This window comes from Salvelinus fontinalis, chromosome 20 (assembly GCF_029448725.1).
Source record: "Salvelinus fontinalis isolate EN_2023a chromosome 20, ASM2944872v1, whole genome shotgun sequence".
NCBI lineage: Eukaryota > Metazoa > Chordata > Actinopteri > Salmoniformes > Salmonidae > Salvelinus > Salvelinus fontinalis.
The window spans coordinates 30,475,010-30,498,138 of NC_074684.1; the positions used below are offsets into that span (position 1 = coordinate 30,475,010).

At 44.3% G+C, this 23,129-nt stretch overlaps 1 protein-coding gene across 2 annotated transcripts in view; it reads right to left on the reverse strand.

Annotated features, from left to right (window-relative positions):
- The window catches only part of LOC129817706 (beta/gamma crystallin domain-containing protein 1-like), a 53,709-nt gene extending 38,966 nt beyond the window's left edge, over window positions 1-14,743 (reverse strand). The window contains exons 1-6 of one of the 2 annotated variants that reach the window (XM_055873203.1): window positions 14,470-14,743; window positions 7,785-9,277; window positions 2,835-7,410; window positions 2,008-2,178; window positions 1,455-1,493; window positions 318-436 (exon numbers count right to left, since the gene is read on the reverse strand). In XM_055873203.1, coding sequence (XP_055729178.1) covers window positions 318-436; window positions 1,455-1,493; window positions 2,008-2,178; window positions 2,835-7,410; window positions 7,785-9,277; window positions 14,470-14,472 — 6,401 coding nt within the window. In that variant the 5' untranslated portion in view covers window positions 14,473-14,743. Of the gene's footprint in view, window positions 1-317; window positions 437-1,454; window positions 1,494-2,007; window positions 2,179-2,834; window positions 7,411-7,784; window positions 9,278-9,893; window positions 9,945-14,469 lie in introns of those variants that run through there. The other variant, XM_055873204.1, reaches the window with a different exon arrangement.
- Between the last annotated feature and the right edge of the window lie 8,386 nt (window positions 14,744-23,129).

Sequence of the window (23,129 nt, forward strand, 5' to 3'; positions counted from 1 at the left end):
CAATAAAATGAAGTAATATGAATGATAAACAGCCAATATAATTGTTATCACGCATTGGTATTTCCTGACATGAGTCATAGGATGGGATGGTATTTGAAACCATCGAATTACTCAGCTTGGCATGCCAGATATTTTCTGCCAAGAAAGTACTACGCTACATATTATGTAAATATGCTTTCTACAGACGCCAGACAGAGCATACAAAACGGTGTGTTTTTTCTGTTAACTGGATATTCCTATTCCAGACCTTGCTTGAACTTTGAAAACAGAACATTTACTCTGTAGGAAATAAGAGCCAGTTTGGCTGTGTGACTCACCATCCTCTCACCACCTTCACAAAAATTCTGGGAGACAGTTGGAGCTGGGTGGCATCCACCATGTCTCTGAAGACTTCATAAGCCTGGCCGCTAAACTGGTCATGCTCAAACAACACCATCTAAATCATAGGAACAGGGAAGCCATTTTGTCATTTCAAAACATCAAGAGAAAAAGATGTCATGAGCAGCTCTGAAGAAGGCAGAGAGACCGTAAGCTTAATAAACTAAAGTGATACTGGCAACGTGCACTGTGGGTTTTATTTTATTGAAGAAAGCATAAAGAGAGAAGGAAATGCTCAAACATCACCATGGAAACACCATGTGTCATTTCAAAATATCAACAGAAAGAAGCAAACTTCCATTTATCCGACTACCAAAACGAACTCTTTTAATCAAGACATCAAGAAAAGGAAGTACATTAACTCTCCCTCTCTGAATCTGACTTCGATATTCCATCACATTGTATGACTCATCGGGTGACTCATCATATGACTAAGTTGGTAGAGCTACCATGAGAGTTTGTTAGGATGTTTCATTCCATTCATTTCTAATTCTCATCTTCAAGTATTATATAACCTCACGATATAACATCCCAAAAGGCAGCCTATTCCCTTTATAGTGACTACTTTTGACCATAGAGCTCTTGTCAAAAGCAGTGCACTGTATATGGAACAAAGTGTCATTTGGGATGCCACCTTATTACTCTTACATGCAAACCTACAGTTACTGAAACAGCATAAAGAAAATAAAGTACATGTTTAACTGCCTGCCTTCCATCCCCACCCCCTGAGATTCCACAATGCAATGATTTACCACAGAGTTTAAATGGCTCTTGGCAGTACAGAATAGCTTGTTCTTAAACATATCCAGCTGTAGATCTGTATAGCTCCTTTCTCAAACAACCCCATTTTCCCTTGATGCGAAACCATATGAAACAGATGTCTTCAATAACACAATGGTAGAGTCCCAAATGGCACCCTATTCTGTATAGTCCTATGGGCCCTGGTCAAAAGTAGTGCACTACATAGGGCATAGGGTGCCATTTGGGACAGGAACACACACATAATAGCTTCTCCTTCCATTCGATTTCAATGCTAATTCTTTCAATTAGAAATATCTGTTTGAAGCTGTGCCTACCTTTCCTGGTCGCCTATGGAATCCATTCACAGCCTCTCTCTGTAACACCAAAATCACATGAATACTGCAATTATCATGACATTCTAGATGGTTATCTTCAATGTCATAAAATCCAGGTTCTAGATCTGCTTATCAGTGTTTAAGTTAATGCTGTGTACTGTGTACTGTCCACTCTTAGAAAAAAGGGTTCCAAAAGGGTTCTTCAGCTGTCCCCATAGTAGAACGGTTTTTGGTTCCAGGTAGAACCGTTTTTGCTTCCAGTACAAAGTGTTCTACATGGAACTCAAAAGTATTCTTTAAAGGGTTCTCCTATGGGGACAGCCAAGAACCCTTTAAGGTTCTAGATAGCTTTCTTTTCTGAGACTGTGTACTGCGTACTGTGTACTTGTTTGTGGGTCAGGCCTTTCTGACTCATGGTTTGACTTTGGCTTGTTTTATTGACTATTGTGAGACATGTTTAAGTCAATTAATATAACTGTTTTATACATAATACTTAATGAATATTACACACGTGTAACCCCCCCACCCATCACCTTCTGCCACACACACTTACATGGTCAGTATGAGTCCCTAGTGGGCCAGCCAGAGGGGCCATGGCCTCGAGTAGGGAGGATGGAGGAACCAGAGGACGACTCGGAGGTCTTCCATCCAGCATTAGGAGTCCAGGCCTGATATTCAAGTCTCCTCTACCACCTCCTTCAAGTGGCTTCATCCCTCCAATAACCTGATATAACCAAACAATAACCATTAAATATCCAGCAGATAAGGATCAGTGTGTGAGGCAGTTAGACATGCTTCCCTCACCGTAAAAACCTACGAAAATACAAAAACAATTACTGAAATAGGATAACATGTTTAAACACGGAACAGAGTGTCTGCGTTCTATGATAATGTTCTTCTCATCAACAGGAAAGCCAAACCCGGACGACGTTGGGCCAATTGTGTGCCGCCCTATGGGACTCCCAAGCACAGCCGGATGTGATGCAGCCTGGATTCGAACCAGAGACTGCAGTGACGCCTCTTGCACTGAGATGCAGAGCCTTAGACTGCTGCGCCACTCGGGATTACACTGCTTGCATTTCACACCATTCAATCAAGATTGATAACACACTCTTTAGCTTTCAAACATCTCAATGGCAGTGTTCCCCAAAACACCTGCCAGTGCCGGCACATCTGAATGGTCAACTAATCGTTAAGCATTGGATTAGAGTATCAGGTGTGTTGGTACTGGAATAGAACAAATATGTAACATGACTTGGGATTCTCAAAGAGAGGTTTGAGAAACACTGCCATTGAGATGTTCAAAAGTGCTAGATTCAACATACAGGCATTGGCCAAACAAGCGCTACTCAATAGAATTGAGGGTTGTCGAAAACCTACCTCTGAGTTGAGCGGTTCCTGCCCTGTGCTCAGCTCTAGTTTCCCAGCAGGCTCTCGGAGAGGAAGGTACTTCTCTAAATACTCCGGCAGCTTGATGTCGTTAAAGGACGGGAACGGAGAAGCTGAGTCACTGACCACAGCAGTCTGGGCAGTGGGCCTGTTCCCCAGGTTACGACTTTGGATGGTAGCCTCCACAGAGGAAGTGGGGGAAGTCTGGGGGACTGGTGGTGGAGGGCTGGGCTGTTTGGCCAATGCCTGTCTGAGCTCCCCAGAGAAAGTGGGGGTAGTCTGGGATGGCTTAGTGACTGGTGAAGGACTGGGCTGGAGGTGAGGGGCCTCGGTGGGAGACACCTCCCCACCCGGAGTGGTGTCCATCTGGGGTCCATCTCCGGGCCTCTTGCCCCTGGTGGAGGAGCTGTTCAGGCTACTAAGGATACAGCTCCCCTCCAAGCGTGACATACGAGGTTTCACCACCTTCGCCTCCTCTTTCTTCTCCCCCCCCCCACCCTCTTCCTTCATCTTCTCCTCGCCCTCCTCCATGGTGGTCTTCTCCCTCTCCAAGACGAGCCTGGAACGGGTGTCGAGGCTCTTGAGTAGGATGCTGCCCCTGTCCCGGTCCGTGATGCTGGCCCTGGCCGGCTTCAGCTCCCCTTTGACCCGGTTCCTCTGTAGCTTAGGCAGAAGACTCTGTGTCGTCTCCACAGAAAACTCCCTCTTCTTCCTCAGGCCGAACTGGAACTCCTCTGGGTCAAAAGTCTTCTCGAAGCGGTCCTCCCGGATGGCGGGCATTGCGAACGGTGGCTTGGGAGGATGGTGGTGGTGGTTCTGCCGCGGTGGCAACGAGAAAGGCACGCCAAGGCGTTTTATGTTCTCGATGAAGTCATCGTCGTCCAGTTCTCCGGACGTGTCCAAGAGGTTGCTCTCGCTGACCGATGAGCTGAGCTTGGGTTCAGCGGGGCGGAGGAGCTTCGGCTTGGGGAAGCGATGGTCCACGTCTAGCCAGCTGGAGGGGGTGTCGCGTTGGAGGGGCAAGCCACTGCCACCGCCCCCCAGTAAGGGGAGCTTATTCAGAGATGGATGTTGGGGAGAGACTGGGCTCTGTTTTTTAGTGGTTTCAGTAGAAGAGAGTATCTTCGGAGCTTTGCCTGGACTGGGGAAAAATTTTGATTTCTCATTGGTTGTCTCGGGTTGTGTTGCCGGGCGGATCTCGACATTCACAACCGGTGTAGAATTTGTTACCACAATTCCTTGCTTGTCATCAGCTGTCCTTTCTTGCACAGTAGTAGTATACCTACTAGTAGATGACTTTTGTTCAAGTGCATCCCATTTTCCCTCTGCTAGCTTTCCATTGGGCAACATCACTGTCTTTTCTCTGTCCTCACTCTGTGATTGGCTTGGTAGAGTGTTCCACTCCTTCACATCCTCTGGCTTCTTTACCTCTGGGGCTATAGTCTTTACAGTGAAGTTCTCCTTTCCAACATCCAGTCCTGGCCCCTCACTGCTCTTCGGCTTTGGCCCAGGTAGTTCTTTCTCCCCCTGACCCTTTGTCTTTCCTGGGGCTTTGGTCTCCGAACGATTCTGAGTAGAATCTACCACTGTAGGTTTTGAGGCCTTGCTTTTTGTTTTTACAGCAGTGGAGTTCTCCTTCCCAACATCCAGCCTTGGCCCCTCACTGCTCTTCGGCTTTGGCCCAGGTAGTTCTTTCTCCCCCTGACCCTTTGTATTTTCTGGGGCTTTGGTCTCCGAAGGATTCTGAGTAGAATCTACCACTGTAGGTTTTGAGGCCTTGCTTTCTGCTTTTACAGCAGTGGAGTTCTCCTTCCCAACATCCAGCCTTGGCCCCTCACTGCTCTTCGGCTTTAGCCCAGGTAGTTCTTTCTCCCCCTGACCCTTTGTATTTTCTGGGGCTTTGGTGTCCGAAGGCTTCTGAGTAGAATCTACCGCTGTAGGTTTTGAGGCCTTGCTTTCTGCTTTTACAGCAGAGGAGTTCTTCTTCCCAACATCCAGCCTTGACCCCTCACTGCTCTTCGGCTTTAGCCCAGGTAGTTCTTTCTCCCCCTGACCCTTTGTCTTTTCTGGGGCTTTGGTCTCCGAAGGATTCTGAGTAGAATCTACCACTGTAGGTTTTGAGGCCTTGCTTTCTGTTTTTACAGCTGTGGAGTTCTCCTTCCCAACATCCAGCCTTGGCCCCTCACTGCTCTTCGGCTTTAGCCCAGGTAGTTCTTTCTCCCCCTGACTCTTTGTATTTTCTGGGGCTTTGGTCTCCGAAGGATTCTGAGTAGAATCTACCACTGTAGGTTTTGAGGCCTTGCTTTCTGCTTTTACAGCAGAGTTCTCCTTCCCAACATCCAGCCTTGGCCCCTCACTGCTCTTCGGCTTTGGCCCAGGTAGTTCTTTCTCCCCCTGACCCTTTGTCTTTTCTAGGGCTTTGGTCTCTGAAGGATTCCGAGTAGAATCTACCGCTGTAGGTTTTGAGGCCTTGCTTTCTGTTTTTACAGATGTGGAGTTCTCCTTCCCAACATCCAGTCTTGGTCCCTCACTGCTCTTCGGCTTTAGCCCAGGTAGTTCTTTCTCCCCCTGACCCTTTGTATTTTCTGGGGCTTTGGTCTCCGAAGGATTCTGAGTAGAATCTACCGCTGTAGGATTTGAGGCCTTGCTTTCTGTTTTTACAGAGGTGTCCTTCTCTACTACTGGCACTGTAGTGCTAGGCATTGAGGGGGTGGGTTCTGGGGTAGGCCTCACTCTGTGTGTCGGTGTGTCGTGGCTAGGTTTATCTATCTTCACCTCAGATGACATTACAGACTGGGTTTGCTTTGAGACCTTGGTTTGCTGCTTTTCTAATACAGGGTCCTGATGATAGGGTTTTGTTTTCTGCTCAGGCACACGTGTAGACGACCCTTCCTTAGGAGGCTCGATTGCACATTTATCACTGTCTTTTCCCATCGCTGTCTCATCAATCTGAGTGACAACACTGGCAGTTTTATCTGACTGAGAAGGCTGTATAGGAGTCAGTGAGGCTGGAGGTTTAATAGGAGCTACAGAGGGTGGGACAGCTTTAGTAGCAGCTATCTCAGGGGTGTCTTGTCTACTGCCTGAAGGCAAATCCTTCTCTGACTTTGTATCTGTATTTTTATCAGGCTGTTTTACCATTTCCACCGCTTTCTTTTCAGGCTGCATTGGTCTGTTGTCGACTTCAGCGTGTGGGACAGGTGAGCCTTGCTCCACACGAGAGGGGTCTTGAACAAGAGTCTGTTTTTTCTTAGGCAAATGTGAAGACAGTGATGTTTCGCTGTTGTCCTTGGAAACATTTTGATTTGTCTTAATGGTAGAGGTCGTCTCAGAGCTTCCCCCCTCTGCCTTCTCTCCCTTGGAACTCTGTGAGGGTAGAATGTCTACAGTTTTATTATTGGGCCCCTTTCTTCCACTGATAGGATCAGAGGTAGCCATTTTATTGTCTTTGTTGACGTTTGGAGGTGTGGGTGATTGCGTCTTTTCCTTTAACAGTTTGTTAGAATTTTCTTTTTCATCTGACAATGACTCAATCTGCTTGTCTGAGGGTGCTGGCTTTTTAATGACTACTTTCTGTATGTTTTCTCTAACAGACTCTTTTTTAACATCTGATTTTATGTCTACAGATTGACTATATTGTGGCGATGTAACTGTATTATCGTCCTGCTCAAACGCAGTGGCCATTTTCTTTGTGGTGCCTGCCTCTTCCTGTTTGCTGTTGACCACTTCCTGCTCAGTGTTTGTCACTTCCTGTTTGATGTCACAGCTCAGGTGATTGGCTGACTCCCCTCCTTTGCTTTTCCGTCTCTTTGACCTGGAGTTTTGTCTGCTGTTGGCTTTGGATTGTGGGCTGACCTCATTGATTGAGTCCACCTGAGGTGTCAGCTGGCTTGAGTCTGAGCTACTCCCCCCTTTAACTGAAGTATTTAGGTCAATATTGGTAGGTCTCTTTGGTAGCTCCACTGTTTCAGTAGCCTCTTTGTCCTTTGTTTTGGAGTCTGTCTGATCTGCTTCAGGAACTGGCATGACCGCTACTGGGGTGGTATCTGGCTCCGCTGGTTTCAATGTTATCTCTGCCTTCGGAGTGACACGAGTAGGAGTCTTTTCCCCGCTGGCCAGTTTTCCCTGAATGTCCTGTTTTGTTATCTTTGACACAGCAGAAGCAGGGAAATCTGTAGAATTTTCAGGTATTCCTGCAATAATAGAGGACTTTTGGGGTACCATTGTTTTATCATCCATCTTCTGAGCCTCTGCAAAGTTCCTCGCCCGCTCCCGTATCGTTTTTAATTTATCCCGAACAGGGGGGGCCGAGCTGGACCTGGCATCGCCACGTTCCACCGATTTCTCCCGCTGATCTGGCAACACAAGCTCTCTGTTTACATTTGTTATGAGCTGCTCTGTGACTTTCCTGGTGGGAGAAACATCTGCACTCCTGGGGTAAGTCTTACTGGGACTGGCAACCCCCATCGCTCTCCCCTCGAAAAGGCTGATCCTATCTGCGATCCGCCCAATAGGCTGAGGAGTCTTGGATTCCTCGTCCACTTTCTTTAAATCAGGTGGTCTGTGACTAATGAAAACAAAGAAGCATGTTTTCTGTCTCAATATGAACAAAAACCCTGATATTCAATTGATCTAGCTGTAAATACACTACATTTGTTCTATATCACACACAAAATCTATCTCAATGGATTTAGTGTTTGGAAAATACTCTATAAGCTAAGTGGAGATAGTGGTTGAAATGCCAAGAAATGTAGGACATATTTTGATGCACTACAAAGATAGTTTTCCCTTTACAGGTAGAATATCATTATTTCACTTTTTTTGCTATAAACAGAAATATTTTAAAGTATTTAAATAACATATCTGATTCCTAAACTGCATAGTCAGGAAGTAGGTTATCCAACAGTACAGTAATCTAGTAGTCAGGTAAACACAACTCACCTCTTGGCCACCTTCGGTTCCACCTTGCCCTTTCCCTTAGCTGTATCATGACCCTCCGTGACCTTTTCTGTAGCCATTCCTCCTTTCTCAAAGCTCACGGCTATGTGTTCTTCATCTCCCTCTGGACTCAGTGGCTGCTCTGAGTTCACCATCACTTTCTTCGCAAAGAACTTCACCTCGCTGTGCGACACCTTCATGCTCCGGCGTTTGGACTCGGCGCTCTCCGTGCGCCTCTCCACCCGGCACGGGCTACTGTTGTCGACCACGTCTACGTCCATGTCCCCTTCCCCGTCCACCACGGCCACCAGGGTGGCGTGTACTGGTACGTCTAGGTCCTCCTGGGCTTCCTCCCTCTCCTTCCCTCTGCGTATTATTTTGGGAACTGAAGCATGTTTGTCTTTAGAAGAGGAGGGGGTGGAGTCTCCAGGTTTAGGTGTGTTATATTCTGATGATGTAGGTGAGTTCTCGGCTCCAGGCTGGGGTTTGGTGGGCGTATTCTCCTGAGAACTGGCTCCTCCTCCATCTCCGGAGGAGTTCTTCCTGGACCGCCTCTTGCCTGAGTTCTTACGGCCCATCGTGTCTGTGTCTCTGTCTGACTCCTCTTCACCAGAGAGCTCAGGGATGGTATGTGAGCTCGTCTGTGTCTCTTTGGGGGACTTCAGTGACACTCCCACCAGGGCACTGTAACTGCTATGACCTTTGATCCCTATAGCAGCTTTGAGACAAATCCTTTTGCGCTCCTCGGTCCTCTCCTTTGTATTGGTGTTCTCTGATGACAAGTCAACACTCTTGGATGATTTTGCTCTGGAAACCACCTGAATTCTTTTCTTCACCCTGGTGGTGATGATGGAGGGGGGCACTTCCTGCTTTGTGTGGGTGCCCGTTCCGTTCTGGCTCAGGCTCAGGCTCGTCTCCTCCAGGTACACATGCAGCCTCTTGCCTGCCTGGACTTGGGCTCGGGGCAGGGCCTGGGTGTGTTCCTGTCGGTCAGAGTCCTCCCAGGCCACTCCCTCTTCAAGGGCAGATGAAAGCACACGTGTCAGATGGCTGGCATTCCTCTTCGGGGCAGGATTCCTGCTCGCTCCACTGCTCCTTCCCCCCTCCTCCTCCGTTTCCTCTCCCTGCGAGGCAATCCACCACTCCTCCTCCCTAGGACCTCCTCCTTCTCCCCACTCGCTGTGGCTGCTGGCTGCAGAGAGGGGGCTGTCCCTGTGGGTAGACGCTCTGGCGTCCGCCGCGTTCCACTCCTCAAAAACCCTGGAGAGATGCCGCTGGGCAGGCTGGAAATTCGATCCCTCCTTCTGCTGCTCCTTTTGTCCCCTCACAGGCTCCTCCTGGGCCCCCTCTCCTTCTGGCCTGGGGCTCTGGTCTTCCGTCGGGGACTGAGAGGCATCGTCACTTGGACTCCTGGGGCTCCCTCTTTCTTTCCAGGGGGAGAACCAGCTCCCGATCCGGCCCAAGACACCAGTACTGTGCTCTTCTGGGGTCTGAGACTGTAGTCGTAGAGGCAGACAGAGAACTAATTAGACATGTCTTTACAGTACCAGTACATACTCACTGACTGCCAGTGCCAATACACATGCATACGCTGCACATGCATAAGCATAAGTGGTAACCATTTACTTAAAATCTGCAGGTATAATGCATTATAACTTGTTGTAAGCATGTATGCGCCTTTACAATGCCTTGTTATGAAGCTATGTTTTGTCCCTCTCTACTGTATGTAGGAGATTTTCAAGTGACTCAAATAGGCTGTTATTTCAGTCAGGATGATTATAATAGGATAACAAGACAGTAAAGAGACTCATTTGTGCCTATAGTCTTACAATGGATTAGAACGTCATTATAATGCATTATACCTACGGGCTTTAAGCAAAGTGTTACTGCTTACAGTGTAGGTACCTACGGGCTTTAAGTAAGTGTTACTGTATACAGTGTAAGTTACGTGTGTACGGCACAGTGAATATTGCAGATAGGCGAAAGGAAGGAAGGGTCAGAGAGTCCAAGGGTTATTTGCTTTGTGAATGTCAGATTTTGTGCAGCTCTCAACGTAATGAAAGCATGCAACAGCAGTACTAATAATACCTTTGTTACAGGAGCTCAACTCACCCAAGAGCCAAGTACCATATCATTCAGAGTCTTTATGCCGCTTGTGAACATGTTTTAGGCTTTAAAACATTTAAACCTATAGACCATAAGACAAAAATATAGTATATAATCATCCTAAAATACATACTATTTAGCTCTGTTGCAAATTAACATGCACCTATGCAAATAATTCATATTTTAGAGCATTTCCCCCCCCAAAATAAAATTGGGTAACGTGATGTAATTCTAACGGAAACCACTTTATGTCACCAATTTTTTAACACCCTTGCTGCCACTACTCTTCCTCGACTACAATATTTATCTGTCATCTAAAAAAAATGTACACTACCGGTCAAAAGTTTTAGAAAACCTACTCATTCAAGGTTTTTCTTTATTTTTACTATTTTCTACATTGTAGAATAATAGTGAAAATATCAAAACTATGAAAAACACATATGGAATCATGTAGTAACCAAAAAAGTGTTAAACAAATCAAAATATATTTTATATTTGAGATTCTTCAAAGTAGCCACCCTTTGCCTCGATGACAGCTTTGCACACTCTTGGCATTCTCTCAACCAGCTTCATGAGGTAGTCACCTGGAATGCATTTCAGTTAACAGGTGTGCCTTGTTAAAAGTTCATTTGTGGAATTTCTTTCCTTATTAATAAGTTTGAGACAATCAGTTCTGTTGTGACAAGGTTGGGGTGGTATATAGAATATAGCCCTATTTGGTAAAAGACGAAGTCCATATTATGGAAAGAACAGCTCAAAGAAAGAGAAACGACAGTCCATTATTACTTTAAGACATGAAGGTCAGTCAATTCTCAACATTTCAAGAACTTTAAAAGTTTCTTAAAGTGCAGTCGCAAAAACCATCAAGTTTTATGATGAAACTTGCTCTCATGAGGACCGCCACAGGAAAGGAAGACCCAGAGTTACCTTTGCTGCAGAGTTCATTAGAGTTACCAGCCTTGGGAATTGCAGCCCAAATAAATGCTTCATAGAGTTCAAGTAACAGACACATCCCAATATCAACTGTTCAGAGGAGACTGCGTGAAACAGGCCTTCATGGTCGATTTGCTGCAAAGAAACCACTACTAAAGGACATCAATAAGAAGAAGAGACTTGCTTGGGCCAAGAAACAGGAGCAATGGACATTAGACCGGTGGAAATCTGTCCTTTGATCTGTCCTTTGTCCAAATTTGACATTTTTGGTTCCAACCGCCGTGTCTTTGTGAGACGCATAGTAGGTGAATGGATGATCTACACATGTGTGGTTCCCTCTGTGAAGCATGGAGGAGGAGGTTTGATGGTGTGGGGGTGCTTTGCTGGTTACACTGTCAGCGATTTATTTAGAATTCAAGGCACACTTAACCAGCATGGCTACCACAGCATTCGGCAGTGATACACCATCCGATCTGGTTTGCGCTTAGTAGGACTATCATTTGTTTTTCAACAGGACAATGACCCAACACACCTCCAGGCTATTTGGACAAGAAGGACAGTGATGGAGTGCTGCATCAAATGACCTGGCCTCCACAATCACCCAACCTCAACCCAATTGAGAAGGTTTGGGATGAGTTGGACCGCAGAGTGAAGGAAAAGCAGCCAACAAGTGCTCAGCATATGTGGAAACTCCTTCAAGACAGTTGGAAACGAATTCCACGTAAAGCTCTTTGAGAGAATGCCAAGAATGTGCAAAGCTGTCATCAAGGCAAAGGGTGGCTATTTGAAGAATTTGTTTAACACTGTTTTGGTTACTACATAATTCCATATGTGTTATTTCATAGTTTTGATGTCTTCACTATTATTCTACAATGTAGAAAATAGTAAAAATAAAAACCCTTGAATGAGAAGGTGTTATAAAACTTTTGACCGGTAGTGTAAGTCACTAACAAAACGATTCTGTGTTAAATTGATCTAATATTTCGTCCTTTCTAAAAAGTTATATATATATAATCGTATTACATCTATAAATGTTTTATGTATGTACCATTAAGCTTACTGCAAGTTCTACGCCGACGCACGATTCGGAGTGATGCAATTTAATTTTAGTTACAAAAGTGACGGCTTCTTATAATACGCTCTGGCATTCAACATACTTTTTTACTACCTGAACATTTTCACGCTCATTCCTTCTGCAGCCGTGGGGGCAGTGTGGCTTGGTTCCTTGATTTGATCTATGGGCTATATATAGGCTCTTCATCAAAGTAGCCTATTTTGCATTGATAACTAAATATAATCTCAGCCATTGTTCAAACAACAAGAATCCACCCCAAAAGGTGTTTTGTTTCAAAGTAATAACTAGTGAATACAGGGTATTGTGAAATGGTAGAAATTGCTGTAGCCAACTAGCTAGCCATGTGCTTTTTTCTTTTTGACCAAAACACGATGATGTTTTAGCTGATATGGGAATGAATACACAAGCAGCATATAATACTGCGATAATGTTTTAAGTTCAATCATCGGCAAGTATAAGAATATTTGCTAGGGCATATTTTTGAAATTATAAATCTGATTTTTTCTTGTGTATATGTGGGAAGCTAAAAAGGCTAGCTAGCTTGCTAAGTCTTTAGTCAAGCTAAAGATAGCTGCTACTAGCTAGGGAAGGCAATTCTTCCTTGTTTTCACAAAATGAAAAGATTAAAGAAACCGATGCTATTACCCCCTTGTGAATGGGCGTGGGACTGGCGAGGATACCATGTTACCAAAAGGTGTCCGCTAATCCAACAATCCCACTCCACCTACGTGCATGCACGGTGTTAGATCAACGGAGTAAAGCTTGTGGTAACCTGTAGCGGAGCCTAAATATAAATAATCCACTTGTTTAGAAAGAAAAATAGGAATCCGTTTTGATTAAAGCAGTAACATTTAAGTTGAGGGTTTTGGGGGTCCCCCTTCCAATAACTGGCCCCACGGCAATCTAATGCAAGTCTATTCTACCTAAATTAGTATTTTACAAATAATGTCCAAATCATCTACAAGTAACTTAATTGAGTTACACAGTCATTTTTAGACACTTTAGAATGATTTGGACATGATTTGGAGTGATAAAGAAAAGAGAAGCCTTACATCAAAACCTCATCATAGTGAGGATATTAATAGTGAGATGTGCAATGCCATTTTGTTTCAATATTTGATGTATGTTATTCAAAAAATATACCTAGACTTAAGCTTTTAATTATTCAAAAGTATCGAAATAAAATGTATTAAATAGATTTTAACACAGTAATCTTCGGAAAACTGTCCTTTTCTAAAAACGAAATGTCATTAAATAACCAAAAAAGTGTAAACTGTAGCCACTTACTCCTCTTCATAGTTTGCTTGCCTAAGGATGACAACCATCCCCATACCAAAGTTTTACCAAACGTTGTTTTTTTGTGTCAGCAATTGAACATTGTTCTTAGAGGGGGGGCTTGTTACCCCACGTTCCCCTATATATGAAAATGTATTTTTCAATCTAAATATAAGTACATGATAGATATAAGATCTCCAACATTTTCAACTGCTTCCATACCCCAGTAACAGAGACGTCTAAAGAACAACTTACCTTAAATTAGAGGAAAACTCCAATATTTGAAACTCAAAATGAACAGCTGTCAAGTTCAGAATAAGTCAGTCTCACAATATAGTCAGTATGATAATAGTCTTTCTCTCGTTTTCTTTGTAGAAGTATTTTCCATGTCTGACCAACAGAAAAAGCAAGCAGAACAAGAGGAAGACGGTTTGAAAGTGGAATCGAAGGTATGTGTGCAGGCTGAGTTGAAGTTTGATAATTATTTCTGTGCGGAACCGCGCGCATACGCAGCCTGGTGGTAAAATATCCGGCAAACGTTTCCCTCGGGAGATGACGCATTCGATTTGCAGGCTTGCCTGTTTCTTTTTTGAATCGTCTGGTTTCAGTGTGCCACTGTTGGCGGGCTGCTCAAGTCAGTCTTTCCATAAACAGTTGAGAACTGTAGTTAACCCTTCAAATAACTGTCTGCCTCAGGATAACATGTAGTTGTTGTTTGTCTGTTTGTTTTGTCTATTTGTCAATAGAATGACCATAACCACAAGGAAAGTGAACAAATATTTACACATAGCCTATTTCTTTCCACTTAATGAAGTTATTTATGCACCTAAATGTCAGCTATTAGGCCTAAAGTGCGATTGTTATTGTCATTATGCTACTTTGCAATATGTGTGTTTTTATCATTGAAATAGCCTAATCATAGGCTAGACATTACCTACCTGTAATTAGAAAATAAAATATGATATAATAACATATAATAGAATATTGGCCTAAAACATTTACAGAACAGACAATTGATATATCACCAATAAATATAACCCAAGTCACACAGATGCATTCCCGAGGCTATTTATCAAATATTCACAAAAAATACAGTGCCCTTAGTAAAAGCCTTGGCGCGCCCATAGGTAAACTCATCCTGAAACAGTAGACCAAAATGTCAGTGTGGCATTCCTTTCTTTTTCGCCTCATTTAACACGCCCAGTTCATATGTTAGACAAATCCCAAAGTTCAGCCAAGCCGCCTGCCATACACTAATTATAGTTTAAGAATTACATTAGAGAGAGACGGAGTACTTACCATGATAACGCCTTCGTTATTGAATCCGTTCCAAATCTCCCAGGAATCGGTCAAATGGAACTTGCCGGGGCGACTTTGAGCAAGGACCCGGTTAAAATAACACTCTCACTCGGCCACCGTCACTCTGAGGTGAGGTAACCTATGTCTGCATCACCTTTACTTTTTCCTACAAACTAATACCGTTAACAAATCATTATATGAGTCCAAATGTCCTTGTCAAGAGTTCAGAGGCAATTTTTGAATTAAACCAATAGCGTTGCATTATCCACGTTGTTTGAGTGGCTTTCTGAGAGAAGGGCTGAGGCTGCATCTGGAATCTTCCCAGCCCAGGTAACACACCCCAAGGAGAAAGACTGGTGACAGCAGGTATGGCAGTTTGTTATACAACACTTTCAGTCCAACACAAAAGTAAAGCACTCTCAGAGACACAAACACATGACACACACACACACGCACACGCACACGCACACGCACACACACACACACACACACACACACACACACACACACACACACACACACACACACACACACACACACACACACACACACACACACACACACGCACACACACACGCACACACACACACACACACACACACACACTGTTGATACCCCTCAACTGCTAAATTATTAATCTATTGCAGTTGAAACCCGCCTCTCCAACCCTATTAAACATTTAAACACTGTTTTGAATCAACGTTCTTACATAAACACTTGTGGGAAACAGAACATAGACCTATTACATATGCAACAAATCATTGTAAAATACCTGTAGACACACACCAGAAAAGCTGCCTTCTGAGCATATTCTGGTTGAATCCACATTTTTCCCAACCAACAAGGAATAGCCTAGATGTTTCTGGCCAGGAGAGGAGGATTGGATTAAATCCTAGATGCCATCACCTGCCTTTGTGCCTGTGAGCAAGGCACTTAACGCCCACACTGCTCCTGGGGGTTGGGCTGGTAACCAGGCTGTCTATGCTAGACTGACCCCATAGGTAATCGTCCACATCACATAATGGTGCTATATTATAAAATATACATCACGGGTATCCCTTTGTGACCCTTTAACACACTTGCATTGATACTCCACCAAGCCAACTGACCCTGAGGTAAAACGACACCACTGTTGCTTTTTCACCTGCGCCAAGATAGCCAACAGGCATCAGTTTGTCGTTCACCTGGACCTTAGTGCACCATCGGCCAACTTTAGGTGCACTAATGAAACATTGCATATTTGAATATTATGTTAGAATAATTAATTAAGAACTGGGCTGACTGGAGAAAATGTTGTTCCGACAGTCAGGGCTGGTTTCCCACACACAGATTAAGCCTAGTCTTGGATTAAAAATAAACGTCAATTGAAATAGCTTTTTAGTCTAGTACTAAGCTTTATCTTCAAATTTCAAGTTTTAATGTCACATGCACATACAGTGAAATGCCGTTCTTGCAAGATCTAAACCCAACAATGCAGTAATAAATATCAATGTAGCACTAACAATAACAAGAAGTAAGTAAACTATATACACTGAGTGTACAAAACATTAAGGACACCTGCTCATTCCATGACATAGACTGACCAGGTGAATCCAGGTGAATGCTGTGATCCCTTATTGATGTCACTTGTTAAATCCACTTCAATCAGTGTAGATGAAGAGGAGACAGGTTAAAGAAGGATTTGTAAGCCTTGAGACAGTTGAGACATGAATTGTGTATGTCTGCCATTCAGAGGGTGAATGGGCAAGACAAAATATTTAAGTGCCTTTTATGGTATGGTAGTAGGTGCCAGGCGCATATGTTTGATCAGAGATGATTGCAATACAGTCTGCTTTCTCTATGATTTGCTTGACTTTCATTTGAAATCTGTTGAACTCTGCCTCCAGCAAATGAGTAGATAAAGCATGTCTGGTTGGAGGGGTGTATGCTGGGCGAATAACATTTAGAAATCTCTTCCAATACACAGTGACTGTGAGCATCAGAGGTGAACCAGTTACATACACAGCTCGAGCAAGACATTCATCAGCATTTCTCTGACTACGTTCCTCCATTGAGTCAAAAAACCTTCTGATTCCAGGAGGACCATGAGCTGTTGCTATCGATAAGGTGTCTGATTCATCATTTTCACCTTGGATAGAAGTAGAGGGACTTTTGTCAGAGGTTGCTTGTTGTGAGCGCTGAGGGAACTTTATGCACTTGGCCAGATGGCTACTATTTACTAGTTAACATATAAAATATATTCACCCCACCCAGTATTGTAATCAAAACTTACCATAAAGCATGTAGTCCTGGGCTCAGACAGTGTAGTAGTGTGGGCTCAATAGCATCTCATTAGTGTGCAAGATCTTGAGAATCAGCTGTACACGTGATGGAAGAATGCACTGTGCATGCAGAGGGTTGCAATTCCATTGAATTGGGGATAGTTTGACTAAAATATGTCACAAGACCTAGAATTGACTTATGTGTATCCCACAAAAAGTGTTCACTGTTATAAGCTAACTTTTTTGATGAATTTAAGCAAAATTCCCCAAATTCCCAGGCTTAATTTACCATGCAAAGTTTCTGACCCTTTCCAACCCTAGTTCCAATACCATATTTACAATGTGCAGGGATACTCGAGTGATAGAGGTAGATATGTATAGGTCAGTGGAGGCTGCTGAGGGGAGGATGGCTCATAATAATGTCTGGAATGGAGTCAATGGAGTGGTATAAAACATGTGTTTTTCATGTGGTTGATTGATTCCATTCCATCTATTACTATGAGCCGTCCTCCCCTTAGCAGCCTCCACTGGTATAGGGGTAAGGTGATTAGGCATCAGGATTTATGGTAAACAGAGTAGCAGCAGCGTATATGATGATCGTATATGAGTGGGTGTGTGTGTGTAGAGCCAGTATAAATGTGTGTGCATGTTATGTGTGTGTGAGCAAATGAAGTGAGTGTGTGTGTGTTTGAGTGTCAGTGTGCATGTGAGTGTGTAGAGTTCTGTGAGTGTGCATTGAAACAGTCCCCAAAAAAAATAAAAAATAAAAAATACAAGGGTCAACTCAGATTTGTGTAGCCCTTTTGTTTGCTATTTGGTAGTCTTATGGCATTGGGATAGAAGCTGTTCATGAGCCTGCTGATGTCTTGATGCACCGGTACCACTAGCCGTGCGGAAGCAGAGAGAACAGTCTATGGCTTGGGTGGTTGGAGTCTTTAACGATATTCCGGGGCTTAATTTCACCTGATATAGAGGTTCTGGATGGCAGGGAGCTCGGCCCCAGTGATGTACTGGGCTGTCCGCACCACCTTCTGTAGCGCCATGCGATCTAGGGAGGTGCTGTTGCCATACCAACCAGTGATGCAGCGAGTCAAGATGCTTTCAATAGTGCAGCTGTTGAACCTTTTGCAGCTGTAGAACCAATGACAAACCTTTTCAACCTCCTGAGGGAGAAGAGGCGCTGTCGCGACTTCTTCACGACTGTTTGCACGTGTGGACCATTTTAAGTCCTTAGTGATGTGGACAACGAGGAACTTGTAGCTCTCGACCCGCTCCACTGCAGTCCCGTCGATGTGGATGGGGCTGTGCTCCCCCCCTGTAGTCCACGATTAGCTCCTTGGTCTTACTGACAATGAGCAATTGGTTGTTGGCCCGGCACTACACTGCCAGGTCACTGACCTCCTGTCTGTAGGCTGTCTCATCGTTGCATGTGATCAGGCTTACCACCGTTGTGTCTTCAGGAAACTTGATGATGTGCGAGGCCAGGCAGTTATGGGTGAATATAGAGTACAGAAGGGGACCAAGCACACAAACTTGTCGGACTCACGTGTTGAGCGTCAGTGTGGCAGAGGTGATGCTGCCTACCCTTACCACCTGGGGTCGGCCCATCAGGAAGTCCAGGACCCAGTTGCAGAGGGAGGTGTTCAGTCCCAGGGCCCAGGGTCCTAAGCTTGGTGATGAGCTTGGAGGGGACAATGGTGTCAAACGCTGAGCTGTAGTCAATGAACAGCATTCTCACATAGGTATTCCTCTTATCTAGGTGGGTTAGGGCTCTGAGAGCCTGCCCTGGAATGCTGTCCGGCCCTGTGGCCTTGCGAGTGTTGACCTTTATTAAAGACCTTACTCACGTCGGCCTTGGAGAGAGAGATCACCCAGTCCTCTTGGTTGGTTGGGGGCCCTCACGCACAGCAAAGTGTTGTTGTTGTTGTCAAAGCGTGCATAAAATGCATTGAGTTCGTCTGGTAGAGAGGCATCATTGGGCAGATCACGGCTGGGTCTTCCTTTGTAATCCATACTGAACTGTAGCCCCTGCCACATGCGGTGTGCATCGGAGGCTGTGTAATATGATTCCACCTTATTCCTATATTGTCCTTTTGCTTGTTTGATGACTCTGCGTGGGACATAGCGTGACTTCTTGTACTTGTTCCTGTCCTCAGCTGTAGCTTCAGGGTTGTCTGCAATAGCAATGTGTGCGGTAGCCCTGTCCTTTGTCTTAGCGCCAACCTCATAGTTAATCCAGGGCTTTTGATTGGGGAAGCAGCAAACCTTCACTGTGTGGACAACATCACCGATGCATTTCCTAATGAAGCCGGTGACGGAGGTGGTTAGCTTGTCGATGTTAACGGCGGAGTCTCGGAACATAGTCATGTAGCATCATCTCTGATTCTGATGACCATTTCTCAACGGAGCGAGTCACGGGTACTTCCTGTTTGAGGTTTTGCTTGAAAACAACAAGCTGAATGGGGGACGAGGAAGGGCCTTGTATGCTTGTTTGTGGGTAGAGTAACAGTGGTCTTTATTGCCCCTATTGGCAAAGGAGACGTGTTGATGCAAGTTGGGCATCACGTGTCTTAATGACGTGGAATTAAAAGCACCGGCAACAAGTAAAGCAGCCTCTGGGTGCACCTTTTCCTGCTTGTTTATAGCCTTGTTCAGTTTTTAAGTGCCATCTTGTTATTTTTCTTGTCCTGAGGTGGAATGTATACAACAGTCACGATAACAGCTGGAAACTCCTTCGGGAGGTAGAATGGTCGCCATTTGAGCATCAGGTATTCCAAGACGGGTGAACAATTGTTAAAGAGTTCCACTGCACTCGAGTCAGCACACCTTTTGTTGTTAATGAAGAGGCAAACCCTTCCCCCTCTCGATTTCCCTGACTCCACTTGTCCTGTCGGCTCAGTGGATAGAGAATCCATCCAGTTGAATAGCCATGAGAGGTATCTTGTCCAAGAAGCCATGTTTCAGAAAAGCAGAGAATATTGCAGTCACGAGAGTCCCTTTGGTAGCAAATGAGCGATCAGAGGTTATACAGACCCACACACGTTGAACTAGACACTGGCGTTATATACACTTTAAGGGAGTATTGGCGGGACAATTTGAGTCACTGTGCAGGTGTGACACATACCAGATGCCCCTGTTCAAGGACATGTCACCTTTTGTGAGGATAGCAACAGACACAAGACACAGATGGGCAGTGACGGTGTATGTTTACAATGGATGGTTACGATGACAACAACATGTCATTTCCGCCACTTTCCAGCTGCTACAGTACCTAGGCAGACCTGTTAAACATGTTTAAGCAGACACAATTTCTGCCCAAAACAATTGATCCAGCTATGTCAACAATGTTAGCTATGTGGTTAAATAGGCCGTCTTCCTCAATGTTTTTCAGACACATCTTAGTTCATCTTTAATTAATGAATACAGTTGTCTCTTGTCTAATTTACATATAACATACAGTACCAGTCAAAAGTTTGGACACACCTACTCATTCAAGGGTTTGTCTTTATTTTTACTATTTTCTACATTATAGAATGATAGTGAAGATGTCAAAACTATGAAATAACACATATGGAATCATGTAGTAAACAAAAAAGTGTTAAACAAATCAAAATATATTTTATATTTGAGATTCTTCAAAGTAGCCACCCTTTGCCTCGATGACAGCTTTGCACACTCTTGGCATTCTCTCAACCAGCTTCATGAGGTAGTGGGTCATTGTCCTGTTGAAAAACAAATGATAGTCCCACTAAGCGCAAACCAGATGGGATGGCGTATCGCTGCAGAATGCTGTGGTAGCCATGCTGGTTAAGTGTGCCTCGAATTCGAAATAAATCACAGACAGTGTCACCAGCAAAGCACCCCCACACCATCTCACCTCCTACCTCCAATTTTCACGGTGGGTACCACACATGTGGAGATCATCCATTCACCTACTCTGCGTCTCACAAAGACACGGCGGTTGGAACCAAACATCTCAATTTGGACTCATCCGACCAAAGGACAGATTTCCACCGGTCTAATGTCCATTGCTCGTGTTTCTTGGCCCAAGCAAGTCTCTTCTTATTATTGGTGTCCTTTAGTAGTGATTTCTTTGCAGCAATTTGACCATGAAGGCCTGATTCACGCTGTCTCCTCTGAACAGTTGATGTTGAGATGTGTCTGTTACTTGAACTCTATGAAGCATTTATTTGGGCAGCAATTCCTGAGGCTGGTAATTCTAATGAACGTATCCTCTGCAGCAGAGGTAACGGCAGGTAGCCTAGTGGTTAGAGTGTTGGGCCAGTAACCAAAAGGTTGGCAGATTGAATCCCTGAGCTGGCAAGGTAAAAATCTGTTGTTCTGCCCCTGAACAAGGCAGTTAACCCACTGTTCCTAGGCCGTCATTGCAAATAAGAATTTGTTCTTAACTGACTTGCCTTGTTAAATAAAAAAAACTCTGGGACTTCCTTTCCTGAGAGCCAGTTTCATCATAGCGCTTGATGGTTTTTGCAACTGCACTTGAAGAAACTCTCAAAGTTCTTTAAAATGTTCCGTATTGACTGACCTTCATGTCTTAAAGTAATGACGGACTGACGTTTCTCTTTGCTTATTTGAGCTGGTCTTGCCATAATATGGACTTCGTCTTTTGCCAAATAGGTCTATCGTCTGTATACCACCCCTACCTTGTCACAACACAACTGATTGGCTCAAACGCATTAAGAAGGAAAGAAATTCCACAAATGAACTTTTAACAAGGCACACCTGTTAATTGAAATGCATTCCAGGTGACTACCTCATGAAGCTGGTTGATAGAATGGCAAGAGTGTGCAAAGCTGTCATCAAGGCAAAGTGTGGCTACTTTGAAGAATCTCAAATATAAAATATATTTTGATGTGTTTAACACTTTTTTGGTTAATACATGATACCATAAGTGTTATTTCATAGTTTTGATGTCTTTACTATTATTCTACAATGTAAAAAATAGTAAAAATAAAGAAAAACTCTTGAATGAGTAGGTGTGTCCAAACTTTTGACTGGTACTGTACCTAGCATTGGCGTATGCTGTTGAACAAGTTTTCTACACACTCGAAGTCACACTATTCATGTAGTTTGATTGACAATACAAGGACCAACCCACCACTGGCATTCCTAGTTATCTCATAGCCGTAATCTTGTCACTTTGGGGGCGTTCGTAAATTGCTTCCAGTGTATCAGAGTGTGCGCTGGGTTATATGTAAATGATGTTCTTAAATTCAGAGCTTTTCGTTCTCTGCGTATCCAGAGCATACACAGAACACTCTGATCTGGTCAGTATCCAGAGCATACACAGGACACTCTGATCTGGTCAGTATCCAGAGCGTACACAGGACACTCTGATCTGGTCAGTATCCAGAGCGTACACAGGACACTCTGATCTGGTCAGTATCCAGAGCATACACAGAACACTCTGATCTGGTCAGTATCCAGAGCATACACAGAACACTCTGATCTGGTCAGTATCCAGAGCGTACACAGAACACTCTGATCTGGTCAGTATCCAGAGCATACACAGAACACTCTGATCTGGTCAGTATCCAGAGCATACACAGAACACTCTGATCTGGTCAGTATCCAGAGCATACACAGAACACTCTGATCTGGTCAGTATCCAGAGCATACACAGGACACTCTGATCTGGTCAGTATCCAGAGCATACACAGAACACTCTGATCTGGTCAGTATCCAGAGCGTACACAGAACACTCTGATCTGGTCAGTATCCAGAGCCTACACAGGACACTGACCTGGACACTCTGACCAAGGAGTAGGCTTTCTGACCTCACAACGGCAGTCAAATACCCAAGCTAACTGGCTAAAGTTGGCTAGCTTGCTAGCTACATCCAGACACAAATGAGAGAACGCCCCACTCTGACCATTTTACTCCCCCTAGCAGAGCTGGTTAGGCTGTTTTCATGTTATCCAGAGTGTTGATGACTTTAACTGTGCTGCTGACAACAATTTAATTATGTTTTTTTTGCTGATGTTTACTGACACCGGTCATATTGAATGGGTTTTGTGCGTTCGTAAATTCATCAGCAAACTCTCTAGAGACCGCAGGAGCGGTAGAGATACTCTTAATGATCGGCTATGAAAAGCCAACTGACATTTACTCCTGAGGTTGCTACACTCTCGATAACTACTGTGATTATTATTATTTGACCATGCTGGTCATTTATGAACATTTGAACATCTTGGCCATGTTCTGTTATAATCTCCACCCGGCACAGCCAGAAGAGGACTGGCCACCCCTCATAGCCTGGTTCCTCTCTAGGTTTCTTCCTAGGTTTTGGCCTTTCTAGGGAGTTTTTCCTAGCCACCGTGCTTCTACACCTGCATTGCTTGCTGTTTGGGGTTTTAGGCTGGGCTTCTATACAGCACT